Source organism: Panthera pardus, unplaced genomic scaffold, assembly GCF_024362965.1.
Source record: "Panthera pardus isolate Hobbes unplaced genomic scaffold, ASM2436296v1 HiC_scaffold_8, whole genome shotgun sequence".
Classification (NCBI taxonomy): domain Eukaryota; kingdom Metazoa; phylum Chordata; class Mammalia; order Carnivora; family Felidae; genus Panthera; species Panthera pardus.
Window position 1 is genome coordinate 60,347,886 of NW_026527013.1, and position 19,050 is coordinate 60,366,935.

Here is a 19,050-nt window from a genome sequence, read left to right on the forward strand (position 1 = left end):
TCTATTTGAAACATAAAAGAAAGAAAAATATAACAATGTGCACCATTCAGGGGGCAGAAATTTCTAGAGAAAAACTAAAGTTGCACAGCAGCAGTTATGACCTTCAATAATATTTTGTTACATTGAAAGATATATTCTGCCACATATCTTGCAGGGGAAACTTCTTTCAAGAAGTGTCACACCTAGTCTATTTCACATAGTTAAAAATGGCTAAATCTGTAAGTCTTTTACTTTTAGCAATGAAGAAGTAGGACCACAGAAGCTAGATGACATTGTTTATGGCAATCACGAGTCGGCATTTTTATTATATAACCCCCAGGATGAAAGACTGTTTGTTCCCTCCACCACTCTGCCTTATACTATCCTTTACTGCCAGACTTCATCTTACTAAAAACCCCATGTCATCAAATTTCCCTTGTTCTATCCAAAAAATGTCCTGCAGTGTAAGCCACTTGCCTCTTTGTTTTCTGTAAGGCTAGAATATAGCCAGCCAGGATTTTAGTACAAGGACCTTTCCCATTCTTGACTGGTTATCTCTATCTCAGTGCTATGCCAAGTTCTCTAATGTTTTCTCTCTGGGGATTATTTCCCAAACCTGGCTACTCTTCCCAGGACAGGCGCCTGTTCTGCCCATCTCTCAGGCTGTGTAGCCCTGAATGTGTCAACTGTCCTAACAAAGGTGAGTTCACAGGCCAACGTGAGCAAGCACTAGCTGTGAAGATGATGTGATATTAAACTGGTCTGAAAAGCAACATGGGAACAGCAAACCGATCTGAATTGTTCAGGTTAAAATATTCCAGTTGAGAGTAACATTGAGATATAGGAGAGGAAAAAAGGTGTAATGACCATCTAATGCACCTGAATGAGTCAATCATGTCTGGTGAGTGGACAGAACCAGCAGTGAAGGATTCAGATGAAGACTAAGGACAGAAACAACAATAAAGAAGTCAGGCTCAACTCAAAGTTTAGAGGAACTGAAGTGCCTCAATTTGTATTCCTGCAAAATAACTGACAGTGATTTGTCAACCGTCATGCTCGGTGTGCCATGTTGTCTCTGGCATACTTCCTTATGAGGAAGTAGTGAAGGGCCCAAAACTTCAGTATTTTTCAGAAATAATTTCAAGTTCTGTAGGTCCAACTCGTAAATAGCACAGCCCTGATTCTATTATGTCTTGTCCTTGTCTTGAGCTTTTTCCACTTTTCCTTGCTTTTGGTGATTCTTTCTCTTTGTTTTTATTCCACACAGCTAGTGCAGACCGCTGCCACCACCTACCCCCTCAGCAGAGCTCCCTCTGTGGTGTCTACCACCTCCACCACTGACAGCCCCCATACTCCCTAGTCCAGGGACTGAGTTTCTGGCTCAGAGCTTTCCTTTTTCCAGGCCCCCAGAAGCCTTAAGTGTTGCAACAACCAGTGTTTTGTTATGTATATTTTCCACAATTTAAAAATAAGGGACTTGGTGGCACATGAATATATATATGTCGGTGTACATATATATTTTTAATATTATGTACATAAAATATTAAGGTGAGTAATAAAGCACTGGTATATGTTAAAACATGGGTGAGCCTTAGATACATGATGCTAAGCATAAGAAAGAAGGCAGACGTACATGGCTACATATTTTATTCCATTTACTTAAAATATTCAGAATAGGCAAATCCATAGAGGGAAAAAAAGCATATTGGTGATTGCCAGGGGTTGGGAGGGGGGTGGAAAAGGAAGTGATCATTTAATCAGGGCTGGGTTTCTCTTCCCCACTCCAACTTTACTGGAATATGGTTGACATATAACATTGTATAGTGTAAGATGTACAATGTGATGATTTGATACATGTACATATTGTGAAATGGTTATCACTGTAAGATTAGTGAAGGCATCCTTTTTTCACATAATTATCATTTTGTTGTTGTCATTATGATGAGAATATTAAAGCTCTACTTTTACAGTTAACTTTCTCGTATACAACAGAGTATTGTTAAATATGACCGCCATGCTTCACACTAGATGCCCTGAACCTGGGTTTCTTTTTGAGGTGGTGATAATGTTCTGGAATTAGACAATGATGACGGTTTGTATAACTTCCTGAATAGACTGTAAATAACTGAATTGTACACTTTTAAAAGAGTAGATTTTGTGGTATGTGAATTATATCTCAGTTTTTTTAAGCTGTATGGATAAATAAATAACTCATTTGGGAAAAAAAGTTAACTTATAAAACATATATATTCTGGGCGCTTTATTTGGTCCCTGTCTACTAATCTCCCTAGACATCAGTAAAGACCACCCAAATGAGAACACACACTGTTCATTCAGAGCTTGCTCTAAATAGCAAGGGACTCAGCCATGACCATGTGCTCTTTTGGAAGAGACTCAAAGGCATAGGGAGAAGTAGAAAGCTTTATGGGGTGAAAAGGAATGTACAGCCTGATCAGAGGTTGTGACTGGGGAAACAGGAAGCATATTGGCTAGAAGAAGGCATTTTATGTGATTAGTTAGCTTTCCTAACTTAGAATCAGGACTAAAAATGAGAGGAACTCCAAGGCTGGTTGCTTCATGTTGTGGGTTAGGGCTTCTCAGGTTGGAGCAAGCAATTCACGTTCTTAAAGATACAGAAAATTCCATGTACTGAAACCCCCTCTTGCACTGTCTTCAATAAATTGTACACTGTCAGTGGATAGAGAAATTTTATGCAGTCAATCACAATTAACTACAAAAATGGTAACAATGACAAGACTGATGAGTAACAACAGTGATACTTATTATGATTACTCTAAACCTCAGGATCTATCACTTTGCCAGTCCTCACCTTAAAGTAAATAGAAAATAAAATTTAGCTAGTTTGCTTTAACTAAAAGAATACTTTTCTGCTGCCACCACTGCAGGCCCTGGCAAGAGTACCAATTAACCATCAGGGTGTGTGTGTGTGTGTGTGTGTGTGTGTGTGTGTGTGTATCTCCCCTTTCCTTCTGGCACTCCTGAACTTGCTATTGTGGCCATGGCTGTGCCAACAAACCCAAGACTTCTGTAAGTTTGGGTTACTGGTAGTTGAAAGCACACAATGTCTATATGGTGGGTCCAGGTGCAAAAAGTTAACCCTTCCCTCCTATGTGCTCTGCAAAGGAATAAACTTCCCTTGGGAAGGCAGCCCAAGGCTCCTGGACTGAAGAACTACACTTAGTGTAGGTCGGGACAGGTAGCAACAGACTTGCATGGCTGAGGCAGATGAATGAATTGCCTGGGGCTCCCAGTATGAGGGGAAAGGCTGAGGACACAGGGACCCTGAAGATTAGGGTCCTATTGGCTCCCAGTTCACTTGGGCCTTGAAGGAGCTGGGATGTCAGCTGCCTGCCACAGGACTGTAAGTAGGAGACAGCAGACAGGAGGAAGTGTGGCTTATAGTTTATGAAGCCAGTTTTTGACTGTTGACACCAGGGTATAGGAAAGACTTTATTCTTGTCCTTCACAAATGTTTACGCTATTCCAATTCCCTGCCTTTCCATAGAAGTTTGAAAAAGTTCCATATTTTTTTTTTCTGTCTACACTTTGGCAATTCTAGCATTTGCTATATTCATTTAGTAGTTCATGAACATGTTTCTATCTCAGAACCTACAGATCTATCTCATTATAATGATATAAATAAACCAAAAATGGATAATATTGCATTGTATGGATGTGCTGCAATTTACTTCCCTGGTACCACTTAATGATTATTTATTACAAACATTCTGTATGGTCAAGCTTATCAATCTTTCCCTTATGACTTCCAAGTGGTTTTAAAAATTTTTTGAAAGTTCTCCACACTGGAATTATGAAATAAATATGATAAATACACAACTCTTCAAGTACTTTCATGGTTTCAATTTTGCAGTCCATGCCTGCCCATGCCCCTGTAGATTTCCCAAGGCCACTTGGAGCCTGGGAACAACTCCTCCTACTCTGAGAAGCCTCTGAAGGGATTTCCTCCTCTCCTTTGCCATGGTACTGGGAAATTTTTTATGTCCCTCCAGAGCCTGGAAGTAGTCCCAGTAGGCATGAGAATCTATTCAGGAGACTCTAAACGTTTTAGCAAACATCTCTCCAAAAATTACTGTCCCCAGGACCTCCTAGAAAACATTTCCAAGTCCATTTCCAAGGCTTCCAGGGTCACACCTTGCAGGCCATGAGGTTTGCTTCAGAGGCACCCAGGATCATGCTTGAGACACTCCATGTGTCCTTGGCTTGGGAAGGAGATCCGAGGCTCAAGAAGAAGTGATCCATGTCCTTCCTGATCATGATTGCTCAGGTGCTGTGGATACCTTGTGGATGCTTTTAGGTAGCTTTGTCCTTCAGAGCTCCAGGGAAATGGGCAAGAGATAAGATTTCAGTGCAGAAAGGGAAGCAGAGGTCCAGGAGCCTGGCATCACTAGCAGGATCATTACTGTGGTGTCAGAGGATTGGTGCACTATCCACCCACCTGAGGGTGGCTCTGGAGAAGGGTGCAGGGCTAGGCCAGCATTGTGATTCCAGGTCACTGGGGTGGCAGGCAAAGGTCAACCCACATGCTCTAGGACCTTCTGCACACAGGGTCTTACTGGGGCTGCTGGGCACAAGAAGACATAGGTCTGGCTCCTGTGCCCTTCTTTATGGTTCCAGTATTCATTTTTCATTTCCCAATATTTCCAAACCTCACCTAGAGCTGGGAACCTGCTATGGAGGTACAAGGGAGGCACCAGAACTCCCACCTTTCCGCATAGATTCCAGTCGTGAGAACATCAAAATTACTACAAGGCCCCTCTCCAGAGCTGGGGCCCTTCTCAGGATGGCTAAAGCCTACCTGTCTTGCCATCAATGAGTACTTGAAGTCTTGGGCCCACAGTCACCTGGTGGCCCACCCTCATCACCTTGGGTCACAGACCCACTCTAGTGCCATCTTCACAGGTTGTTCTGTTTACCTGCCACCTGTTTATATATATATATATATATATATATATATATATATATATATATATATATTTTTTTTTTTTTTTTTTTTTTTTTTTTTAGAATTCCATGGGAAATGTTCATGGGAGCATATCTGGACATGCTGCTGGAGGTCTACTTTGGGAGGCTGTGTGCATGAGTTCAGTCATCCCAGTGAGGTCCTAGGATACTTACTAGTGACCTTCTCAACAGCTGGCTGTCACTTGGTGCCTGCTCCCAGAAGGACGACCAGATGGTTTTTTGGTTGAAAAGAAAATGGAGTTAAGAATTGATTGGCCCTCACTGAAGTCTAGCACAGGATGGACATTAGCAAGGTGGAAATTCCTAGAGTTTGTGGTACTCCAAATTACTGCTGATGTTCTTACTCATCATCATAATTAGTACCATTGTTTGCAATGAAATGTGAAAACACTGAATCAAATTTCTCATTCCACACAGTACCTGACTCATTAAAGGCAATTAAAGGCAAAAGTCCTAGACAAAGGAACTCATCTCAAATGAAAGATCAAGATGATGTCATGTCCAGAGATCTAAGTGACTCAAAGTGCTGAAGGGGAAAAATATTCAGCCAAGAACACTCTATCCTGCATGGGTATCATTTTGCATAGAAAGAGAGATGAAAAATTTCCCAGTTGAACAGAATCTAAAGGTGTCTGTTACCACTAAACCTGCCCTGAAATAAATATTAAAGGGGACTCTGAGTGGAAAGGAAAGAAGAAAACTGATAAAGACAAGAAAGCAACAGAGAAATTGTCCAAAAACAATAACAAAATGAGTAATAAAATGACACTAAATACATATCTAGCAATAATTACCCTGAATGATCTAATCAAGATGATCTAATCAAAAGACAGGGTGTCAGAATGGATAAACAAGAACAAAAACAAGATCTGTACTGCCTATAAGAGACTCATTTTAGACTTAAAGACTCCTGCAGATTGAAAGTGAAGGAATGGAGTAACACTGATCACGAAAATAGAGGTGCAAATAAAGTAGGAGTAATGATACTTGTATCAGGCAAACTAGATTTTAAACCAAAGATAGTGACAAGACATGACAAAAGGCACATTATTATAACAAAGGTATCTATCCAACAAAAAGATGTAAAAATTTTAAGTATTTATGCACCCAAGGTGGGAGCACCCAGATATATAAAACAATAACAACATTAAGTAAACCACTGATATTGATACAATAATTGTAGTGGACATTAACACCTCAATTCCATCACTGGACAGATCATCTAAGCAGAAAAGCAACAAGGAAATGTCATTGAATAACAAACTGGGCCAGATGGGTTTAAGAGATATATTCAGAAGATAACATCCTAACATTTTGACATTCTTTTCAAAAGCACATGGGACATTCTCCAGAATAGACCACATACTAGGTCACAAATTGGGCCTCAACAAGTGCAAAAAGATTGAGATCATAACATGCCTGTTTCCTTTATTATTTTTTAATGTTTAATTATTATTAAAAAAAATTAATGTTTATTTTTGAGAGAGACAAAGTGTGAGTGGGGAAAGGGCAGAGAAAGAGGGAGACAGAATCCAAAGTGGGCTGCAGGCTGTGAGCTGACAGCAAAGAGCCAGATGCAGGGCTCAGATTCACAAGCCATGAGATCATGAGACCTGAGCTGAAGTCGGACACGTAACCAACTGAGCCACCCAGGAACCCCAGTGTTTATTTTTGAGAGAGAGAGAGACAGAGAGACAGAGAGAGAGATGGAGCATGAGCAGGGGAGGGGCAGAGATAGAGGGAGACACAGAATCCGAAGCAGGCTCCAGGGTCTAAGCAGTCAGCACAAAGCCTAACACAGGGCTCAAACCCACAAACGGTGAGATCATGACCTGAAGTCGGACGCCTAACTGACTGAGCCACCCAGCCACAACATGCCTGTTTTCTTACCATAACACTATGAAATTGAAGACAACCACAAGAGAAACATTTAGATAGGCCACAAACACACAGAGTTTAAACATGCTATTAAACAAGGAATTGGCCAACCAGGAAATCAAAGAAGAAATTTAAAGAATGCATGGAAACAAATGAAAATACAACAGTACAACACCTTTGGGACTCAGAAAAAGCCATCCTAAGAGAGAAGTATATAGCAATACAGGCCCAAGTCTAAAATAACCTAAACTCACTCATAAATGAGCTAGAAAAAGAACAAATAATGAAGCCTATGGCCACAAGAAGAAGAGAAATAATAAGAAGTAGAGGAGAATTAAGTGATATAGAAATAATAAGACAGATCAATGCAGCTAGGAGCTGATTCTTTGAAAAAAAATTAGGTTTGCAAGGAAAATGGTGGCGTAAGGAGGACACTGGTCTCACCTCGTCCTGCTGATCACTTAGATTCCACCTGCATTTGCCTAAATAACCCAGAAAACTGCCAGAAGACTAAAAGAACAGACTCTCTGGAGCCGAGTATAGACCAGAGACCCACAGAAGAGGGTAGGAAGGGCAGAGAGGTGGTGTGCACTACATGGACTGGCGGGAGGGAGCCGGGGCAGCAGAGGGGCAGCCCACCCGGAAAGGCAGAGCCCCTGAAGTCTGGCTTGCAAAAGCGGAGGGGCCGGACTTCGTGAGTTCTGACATCCAGAGGGACTTAACATCTGGAATGTGAAAAGTCAACAGCTCTGCTTGGAGAGCAGGAGGGCAAGAGGACAATGGGAGGGAGAGTTGTTGAGCCTGAGAATAGAGAGCTCTTCTTGGCAGGGGAACAAAGGCACTGGCAAGCACCATCTCCCTCTCCCATTCCCAGCCATAATCCCAAAGGGAACCAGTTCCCATCACTGAACTTGCTTGCACCACGCAAACACCCAACCCTGTGCTTCTGGGGATCCATCCCTCCAATGGGTCTGCCTTCTCGTGCTGCAGGGCCCCTCCTGCAGGGGACCACCAACAGCAAAGCAAGCTAAGCCTGCTCCTTCTGCCCCTGTGCACCTCGCAGATCCACCCAAGCTAATACGCCAGATCCCATCAAAGCAGCACTACAAGCCTGGCAGTGTGCAAGTAGCCTGGACAGAGGCCACACCACTCCACAATGAGTCCTGCCCCCAGGACAGGGGAAGGTAAGGTACATACCAGTCTGACTGTGGCCCCAGCGGTGGCACATCAGGTGTGACTAAAGCCCTGCCCACCAACACAAGTTACTCTGGACAGCACAGGGCAAGTGCCCTGTAGTTGGGAGCCACCCCAGGGACTACCCAAAATGACGAAACAGAAGAACTTTGAAAAAAATTAATAAAATTGATAAACCCGTTGCCAGACTTACCAAAAGTAGAACAAAAGGGACTCAAATAAAATCTTGAATGAGACAGGAGAAATAACCACCAATACCACAGAAATACAAACAATTATAGGAGAATCTTATGAAAAACTATATGTCAACAAATTGGACAACCTGGAAGAAATGGATACATTCCTAGAAACATATAAACTAAATAAGAAGAAATGTAAAACCTGAATAGACCTATACCCAGCAAAGAAATTGAATCAGTAATCAAAAACATCTCAACAAACAAAAGTCCAGGACCAGATTCCTTAATAGGTGAATTGTACCAAATATTTAAAGAAGAGTTAATACCTATTCTTCTCAAACTATTTCAAAAAATAGAAGGAAAAATTCACAATACATTCAATGAGGCCAGCAGTATCCTCTTGCCAAAACAAGGTAAGGATCCACTAAAAAAGAAAATTACAGGCCAATATCCCTGATGAACAAGGATGCAAAAATTGTGAATGAAATACTAGCAAACTGCAACCAACAAACAGTACATTGAAACTCATTCACCATGGTCACGTGGGATTTATTGCTCAGCTGCAAGGATGATACAATATTTGAAAATCAATCAACATGATATATCACATTAATAAAAAATGGTAAGAATCAAATGATCCTTTCAATAGGTGCATGAAAGGCATTGACAAAGTACAGCATCCATTCATGATGAAAACTATCATCAAAGTAGTGTGAGAAGGTATATACATCAACATAATAAAAGGCATATATGAGAAGCCCAAAGGTGATATCATGCTCAGTGGGATTAACTGAGAGCTTTTTCCCAAAGGTCAGGAGCATGACATTCAGGAACACACCACTGTTCTTTAACATAATACTGGAAGTCCTATCCACAGCTCTCATACAACACAAAGGATAAGAAACATTCAAATAGGCAAGGAAGAAGTTAAACTTGAAGTCTTTGCAGATGACATATTACTCTATATAGAAAACCTGATAGACTCTACCAAAAGAATTTCTAGAATGGATACACAAATTCAGTAAAGTTGCAGGATAGAAATTCAACATATAGAAATCTGTTCCATTTCTAAACAACAATAATGAAACAGAAGAAACATAAATCAAGAAATCAACACATTTACAATTGCACAAAACATAAAATACCTAGGAATAAACCTCACAAAGAATTTAAAAATCTAAACTCTGAAAACTATAAAATGCTGAAGAAAGAAACTGAAGATGGCAAAAAGAAATGGAAAGATGATCCACACCATTAATTGTAAGAAAAATATTGTCAAACTGTCTACATACCCAAAGCAATCTACACATATAATATAACTTCTACAAAATACCAAAAGCATTTTATACATTGTAGAACAAACATTACTAAAATTTTTATAAACTACAAAAGACCCCAAATTGCCAAAAAAAAAAAACAAAAAAAAAACTTGGAAAAGGAAAGCTGGAAGCATCACAGTTCTGAACTTAAAATTATATTACAAAACCAAATTGATCAAAGCAGTGTGGTACTGGCACAACATAGATCAATGGAACAGAATAGAAAGCCCAGACATGGACCCATAACTCTATGGTCAATTAATCTTCAACAAAGCAGGAAGGAACATCCAATACAAAAAAATTAGTGTCTTCAACAAATGGTGCTGGCAAAACTGGATAGCAACATGCAAAAATGAAACTTGACCACTTTCTTACACCAAATAAAAAATAAATTCAAAATAGATTAAAGATCCATATGTGAGACTGGAAGCCATATAAATCCTAGAGGAGAACACAGGCAGTAAGTAACCTCTTTGACATCAGCTCTAGCAACTTCTTAGCAGACATGTCATCTAAGGCAAGGGAAACAAAAGCAAAAATAAACTTTTGGGCCTTTATCAAAATAAAAAGTTTCTGCTGCACAGCAAAAGAAACAATCAACAAAACTAAAAGGCAACCTGTGGAATGGGAGAAGATATTTGCAAATGACATATCTGATAAAGGGTTAGTACCCAAAATCTCTAAAGAACTTACAAAGTCGACAGGCAAAAACCAAATAAGCCAGTTAACAAATGGACAAAAGACATGAATAGACATTTTTCCAAATAACACAGATGGCCAGCAGATGGGAAATACTCATCATCAGAGAAATAAATATTAAAATGACAGTGATATATCACCTCACACCAGTAAGAATGGCTCAAATTATCAACAGAGGAAATGACACGTGTTGACAAGGATGTTGAAAAGGGTAACCTTCTTACACTGTTGGTGGTAATGCAAACTGGTGCAGCCTCTCTGGAAAACAGTATGGAGGTTCCTCATACAGTTAAAGATAGAACTACCCTATGTTCCAGCACCTGATCTAGTAGGTATTTACCCAAGAGACACAAAAGTATTGACTCAAAGTGATAAATGCACCCCCATGTTTATAGAACCATTATCTATAATATCCAAATTATGGAAAGAGCCCAAATGAATGGGTAAAGAAGAGGTGACATTATATATATATATAATATATATATATAATATATATATATTATATATATATATAATCACAGTGCCCACAAGGTGGAAAAATCATAAAAGTATGACCATAACACTCAGAGCTCGCAGATGTACCTGTGGGTACAGAGAGAAAGTGTGGACATCAAGAAGGGCTTCAAGGAAGGAGTGACATGTAACCTGGAATTTCCAGAAGTAGTTATCATCTAGCCAAAGCCTGGCACCCAGCAGGCACCAAATACATGAAAAATGAATGAGCAACTACGTGAATGAATGGCAATCCGCCTAACACAGCATGAAGAGGCACAGCACATCCAGACTAAGGTATGGAGATATGAGGTACACTGGGGGAGAAGTGGGAAGGGTCTACAGGCTGACCTTCTTTACTGGCATCTTATAGCCACAATAGCATAAGTTCAGCTCCTCGGTGCCATTGTTTGTCCTGCATTCTGGGAAACTGCTTTTCATTTACAACAATTCCTATGAGCCCTCAGTGTCCCAGTGTGAAACTGTACATTCCTCAAGGGGCTTTATTAAAGAGAGAGAGGTTGAGGCACAGCTTCAGACTGAAGGGGGAAGGAAAGATGATAGGGGTTCCTTCAGAAGGGCAGTCATTGCAGGGGATACCTTGGAGGATGTGGCAGAGGTGGCCTTAGGGCATGAAAATGGGACTTTGGGGGTTTACCCCCAAGAGAGGGACTTCTGTTTGCAGGGGAGGCAATGGTGATGCCAGGGAGAATGTCAGTTTGGGATATGCACTGTGAGGTGCAGGGGAACACATTGGTGGAGAGTGCTGGGTACTGCTGCACATAGACAACAAAGTGTGACAATTAGGGTCAGTGGTCATGACCCACTTGACATGAGTAGACACAGTGGAAGGGACCTGACGACATGGAGGAAGTTCATTAACTATAGTCATCAAGGTGGAGAGCCTGCTGTGCTCATGTCACAGCCTCCCCATCATCAGCAGAGTGCTGGGCCAAGGGAAGCCCCCCAATACCCACGTGCTGACTAGACCCAAAATGACCTCTGTTTCAGTTTGAATCACTGGAATAGAATTTGCTGAATTCAAGTGACTGGTGACCAGATGGAGGTTAATTAGCTATAAAAGTGAAACCTAGCATTACCAATGGAAGCAAAATTCCTACTCAAGGCAAAGCTCAGAATCCAGTCTAAAAAGCTAGACTCTCCACATGTAGTCCATCTTGATCCCAGGGTCTTTGCACTTGCTGTTCTCCCAGACTGAAATATAGCTGTACTGCATTGTCTGCTCCCCAAATGCCTTCAGTAATTTCTCAAACTTCCTTACTGAGTTTATATTTCTTCATGGTACACATCACCACCTGACTTTCCAATAAGTAGGTTCTACTTATTTTTTACTGTCATCTTGCTAGTCTGTATGAGAATGGAGAAGCTCCCCCCTCTCCTGCTTCACCCTGTTGTGCCTGGTGTCTGGTAAAGCCTGGAAAACGGTAGGCCTAGGTGAATGTACACCAGGTCAGGGAGCACTGAGCTTGAAGTGGGGACACGTAGATGTCATGGAACATTGCCCCAGATTGAGAAAAAGGACTTCAGAAGGACAATCTGATGAAGCTTTTGTTGTAGAGTTCTCCTTGTGTTATCTAGGAAGCAATGAGAACTCTAATAGGAAGGCTGAAAGAAATCAGTAGGATGATGGGGAAGAAACAAAATTAAGTAATGAACCTGTTTTGCTTTGACAAACCAGCATCTCCAGGCCAGGGGAAGACCAGCTGTTAGTTGGAAGATCGTTTCTCCACAGTATTTTTTCATAGTCGAGTATAGGTCATTTTCCTCATAGTTCCCTGCAAAGGTTTTCAAAAACTTCTTAGTAAAACCATATGTTAGTTGAAAGATGTTTTCACCACACTCTTGTCTCACAGAGTTGAGTATATGGCATTTTCTTCATAGTTCCCTGCATGGGTTTTCAAACACTTCTAACTTAGTGAAACAAGATGTTAGTTGAAAGATGGATTCCCCACAGTTTGACAGAGTTGAGTGTATGGCACTTCCTGCATAGGCCCCGAATAGGTTTTCAAACACTTCTAAGTTAGTGAAACCAGATGTTAGTTGGAAGATCATTTCTCCACAGTATTTTTTCACAGTTAAGTATATAGCACTTTCCGCATATGCCCCGCATTGGTTTTCAAACACTTCTCACTTACTGAAAGGAAGATGTTAGTTGAAAGATGATTTCTCCAGTATTTCACAGAGTTTAATAAATGGCGCCTTTGTGTAGGTCCCACAAGGGTTTTCTAACACTTCTAACTTAGTGAAGCCAGATTTTTGTTGAAAGATGGTTTCACCACAGTGTTGTTTCAGAGTTGAGCATATGGCACTTTCTGTGTAGAACCCACATAGGTTTTCAAACACTTCCAACTTCATTGAACCAGAGGTTAGTTGAAAGACAGTTTTCTCTACAATGATGTTTCATAAAGTTGAGTAAATGGCGCTTTTGTTATACTTCTAGGTCTAGGATTTCAACAGGTCTAACTTTGTGAAACAAGTTGTTAGTTGAAAGATCATTTCTTCACAGTATTTTTTCACAGCGTTGAGTATATGGCACCTTATGTGTAAGCCCTGCATGGTTTTTGAAACATTTCTACCTTAGTGAAACCAGATGTGAGTTGAAAGATGGATTCAGCACACTGTTATTTCACAGAGTTAAGTATATGGCACTTTCTGCGTAGGCCCTACATAGGTTTTCAAACACTTCTAACTTAGTGGAAGCAGATGTTAGTTGAGAAATGGTTTCCCCACAGTGTTGTTTCACAGAGTATAAGGCACTATCTGCACAGGCCCTGCATTGGTTTTCAAAAATTCTAACTTAATGAAACCAGATGTTATGTGACAGATGATTTCCACCCAGTGTCTTTTAACAGAGTTGAGTATGTGGCACTTTCCTCATAGGCCCTGCATAGGTTTTCAAATACTTCTAACTTAGTGAAACAGGATGTTAGTTGAAAGATGCTTTCTCCACATTGCTGTTTCACAGAGTTGTGTATATGGGACCTCCTTGTAGGCCATGCATGGGTTGTCAAACACTTCTACTTAGTGAAACAAGATGTTAGTTAAAAGATGTTTTCCCCAAAGGACTGTTTGACAAGTTGATTATATGACACTTTCTGCTTAGGCCCTGCATGTTTTCTAACACTTCTAACTTAGTGAAGCAAGATGATAGTTGAAAGACGGTTTTTCTCAGTGTTTCAAAGAGTTGAGTATATAGCACTTTTGGTGTAGGCCCCACATGGGTTTTCAAACACTTCCAACTTAGATGAACAAAGTGTTCAAATACTACACCTAGAAGTATAACAAAAGTTCAATTTACTCAACTTGTTGAAATATCATTGTAGAGAAATGATGCAGGGCCTATGCAGAAACTGCCATATACTCAACTCTGTCAAACAACACTGTGGGGAATCCATCTATCAACTGACATCTTGTTTCATTGTTAGAAGTGTTTGAAAACCCAAATGGGGAACTATGAGGAAAGTGCCATATACTCAACTCTGTGAAATAAGAGTGTGGTGAAACCATCTTTCAACTAATATATAGTTACACTAACTTAGAAGTTTTTGAAAAGCTTTGGGGTAACTATGAGGAAAGTGACATAGACTCAACTATGTGAAAAAATACTGTGGAAAACGATCTTTCAACTAACAACGGGTTTCACTAAGTTCAGAGTGTTTGAAACCTATGCAGGGCCTATGAAGAAAGTGCTATATACTCAACTCTGTCAAATTTCACTGTGGGGAATCCATCTTTCAACTAAAATCTGGTTTCACTAAGTGAGAAGTGTTTCAAAAACCTATGCTGGTCCTACATGGAATGTGCCAATTACTCAACTCTGTTAAACACCATTGTGGTGACACCATGTTTCAACTAACATCTGGTTTCGTTAAGCTAAAAGTGTTTGAAAACTATACAGGGTGTATGCGGGAAGTGTCATAAACTCAACTCTGTGAAACAATAGTTTGGGGAAACTGTCTTAAAACTAACATCTTTTTTCACTAAGTTAGAGGTTTTTGAAAACTTATGCAGGGCGTATGTTAAAGTGGCATATATTCAACTCTGTCATACGACATGTGGAGAAACTATGTTTCAACTAACATCTCATTTCATAAAGTCGTGTATGGAAACATATGCGACATCTACACAGAAAGTTCCATATACTAAACTCTGGGAAACAATACAGTGGGGAAACCATCTTTCAACTAGAATCTGGTTTCACTAAGTTAGATCTGTTTGAAAAATATGTGGGGCCTATACGGAAAGTGTCATATACTCAACTCTGTGAAACAACAGTGTGGGGAAACCGTCCTTCAACTAACATCTGGTTTCACTAAGTTAAAAGTGTTTGAAAACTGTGTGGGGCCTACAAGAAACATGCCATATACTCTACTCTATGAAACACTGTGGGAAAACCATCTTTCAACTAACATCTGGTTTCTCTAAGTAAGAAGTGTTTCAAAACCTATGCAGGGCTATGCGGAAAGTGCCATATACTCAACTTCGTGAAACAACACTGTGGAGAAACCTTCTTTCAACTAACATCTCGTTTCATAAAGTTAGACGTGTTTGAATACCTATGTGCAGCCTATGCAGAAAGTACCATATACTCAACTCTGTCAAACAGACTTTGGGGAAACCATCTTTCAACTAGTATCTTGTTTCAATAAGTTAGAGGTGTTTGAAAATGCATGCGGTGCCTACACCAAGGTGCCATATACACAACTCTGTGAAACAACACTGTGGGGAAACTCTCTTTGAACTAACATCTTGTTTAACTAAGTTATAAGTGTTTGAAAACCTATGCAGGGCTTATGCACAAGGTGCCGTATACTCATCTCTGTCAAACAACACATTTGGTAAACCATCGTTCAACCAACATTTTCTTTCACTGAGTTAGAAGTGTTTGAAAACCTATGCAGCAAATATGTGGAAAGTGACATATACTCAACTCTGTGATACAACACTGTGCGGAACCATCTTTCAACTAACATCTTATTTCGCTGTTAGAAGTGTTGAAATCCTAGACCTAGAAGTATAACGAAAGCACCATTTATGCAACTTTGTGAAACATCATTGTAGAGATACCATCTCTCAACTTAACATCTGGTTCAACTAAGTTGGAAGTGTTTGAAAACCCATGCAGGGCCTACGCGGAAAATGCCATATACTCAACTCTGTCAGACAGCACTTTGTGGAAACCATTTTCATCTAACACACCAAACTAACATCTTCTTTCACCTACACCACAAAATAACCAACATGTAGCTAACACACACTAAGATCTAGGCACCAAACACACACCAGACACATACCATTATAGACAAGAAAGAGCACATAATCCTTACACACTTCCTGTGTAACACATTAGCTCCCAACATATAACACACTTACGAATCAAACCACAACATACCTAAAGTACCACACAGTCACACTTATGTAGAACTCTCATGTGGTCTTTCCTGCTTATAAATCACATAAAGACACACACCACATGTACACAACCCTCAGTAATTTACATGTAAATACACAACACACATACATCACATACATAAAACACAAATCACATACATAAACACACCACCCACCTAACAAACACAACCCCTACACATTCCACACATACCAAATCCTGAACTATACACACACACACACACACACACGCACTACAGATACTACAAATTCAAAATCCACATATGTACAAACAACATGACATGTGTGCCACATATCACACCCACAACACATACACAATTATATAGTCAGCAAACACACCCTCCCTTCGCCACACAAGAATTACACATAAATCACATAAATACCACATATTTTTATAGACATCTCACATATAGACACAGCACACATATATTCCATGTACACATACAGCACACATATATTCCATGTACACATACAACACACATGCCACCAAAGTGATCTTTCACATATTCACCAGATACAAACTACACACACACCCCACAGAACACACACACCACACATCACACTCACATCACACACAGACCCACACACACCAAACTTACATAAACCAACAAGCATATATATGACAAACACACACACAGTACCAAAATCAGACATTTACACACACTCACAAACACCACTCAAACACTACTCACACACCACACATATCACAAACACACACACATCAAACATACACTAATCACACATATGTCAAACAAAAACACAACACAAACCTTGCACACAGACATAGGACACACCACACCTACTGCACACACACCTCATACTCACAACACACATGTAAAACAGACTGACATACACTATAGATATAGAGCACACATATGCCATATATACACCTTGGATACACAATATGGAAATCACAATTTCATTGCACACACAGCACACACACTCTATATGCATCGCACTTAGGAAACATAATTTACAAACACATCACACGCACACAACAGACACATTACATATACACCATAAACACGACACTGAGAACAGTGTCACCAAACAATGACACATCGACCCAAACACACATACACATACACCACACATGCACCACACATATAACACCTACACCACACACACCACACATACCATTCAAATGTACCACACCAACGAACACACCACAGATTCATGGTATATGCTCCCCACACACCACACGTTCATCACAGATAAACCACACATCCAGCACATATTCACCAAGCACACAATATATATATACATGTAACACACACAATGCCCCAATCAACATTCACCAGAAACATGCACACACACACACACACACACACACACACAAACAGAGAACTCATATAATGCACACACACTGGTCAGCACACACTCTGAATATATAACACATACACACCAAGCACCACATATTTGTAAAACACACATATGATATAAACCATGCACAGACAACATATACTACATATACTCCAGACATCCCACAAGCACCACTCACACACTGCACAAATATCACACACACATCACACATAGAACAACCACCAAACTCACTTATTCCAAACACACGCATAGCACATGCACACCACACTTCTACATCACCCACACCATACCTACACCATCACACCACACATTGACCTCACACATGGTACACAAAGAACACACAGAGAAATCAAACTGACTTACACCACCATACATCATAGATACACCCCACACATATAACATCCAATACATGCCAAATAAATGCCACAGACAACATATACATCATATTTTCACTGCACCCGTCACATTCACCACACATACAGCACCCAGAATTCACAAATACACACTGCGCATACCACAGATACAAAACCTAGACATCACACACAGCCTTACACCACACAAATACCATTCCCATACACACATATACCACATTCACACACATACACCAGACATTCACAGCTCATACACTATGTATAGCAGAGAAACACAACACATATACCTTATGCACACACCATACCCATAACATCCATGATACACCATGCACACACCATGCATATGACACACAAGCCAGACATACACAGAAATGTTACACTTACAGCACACACATAGCCCACATACACTGCACAGATACCACATGCAAAACTCCACATGTACAACCCATGCATCCCACACATATACCAACACACACAGCATGCCATACCCCTCACACAGGACACATATGCCCCCTACACCCCACAAATATATGACACACACACTACACATATGCCACAAATACACCACAGAGACAGCACACAAACAAGGCATATGTTAAACAAATATACAATATATACACAGAAGAGACTCAAAACGCATACACCACATATATCACACACACCACCAATACCACAGATAAAGACACATACACCATTGCCGTGCATATACTACACACACATGCAGAGACTGCTTGTCTACAACACATGTACTTCACACGTAACACACACACTACACATTATAAACATATATGTCACCATGACACAAATACCACAAAATAACCACATAAGTCACCCCCCACACACAAAGACCATACATACAATCTCTACAGCAAAATCACACCACAGACACACAACGTATGTTCCCACATGCACACAACAACAGGAACACCACTCACATAACACAGATACCACACACAGGGAAAGAAAGCACCTAAGCCAAACATCAAACATGCAACACACATGCCAAACATTCACCACGCACGTGCCACACATACTACACACACAGAATACATATGACACAGATGAATGCATATGACACAATACGTATGACACACACAGCAAACAACACACATACAACACAGACATATGCCATGCATACACCACAAGTATACCTCCCACACACCCCATGTATACCACACCCAT

The 19,050-nt window shown here is 40.3% G+C and overlaps 1 protein-coding gene across 10 annotated transcripts in view; it reads left to right on the plus strand.

The window, feature by feature from the left end:
- LOC109261385 (solute carrier family 41 member 3-like) overlaps positions 1–19,050 on the plus strand; it is a 319,912-nt gene that overhangs the window by 287,583 nt on the left and 13,279 nt on the right. Inside the window, exon 10 of one of the 10 annotated variants that reach the window (XM_053896892.1) lies at positions 613–2,700. The exons of 8 other annotated variants lie outside the window; for them this stretch is intronic. In XM_053896892.1, coding sequence (XP_053752867.1) covers positions 613–650 — 38 coding nt within the window. In that variant the 3' untranslated portion in view covers positions 651–2,700. Of the gene's footprint in view, positions 1–612; positions 2,701–19,050 lie in introns of those variants that run through there. One more of the 10 variants, XM_053896888.1, reaches the window with a different exon arrangement.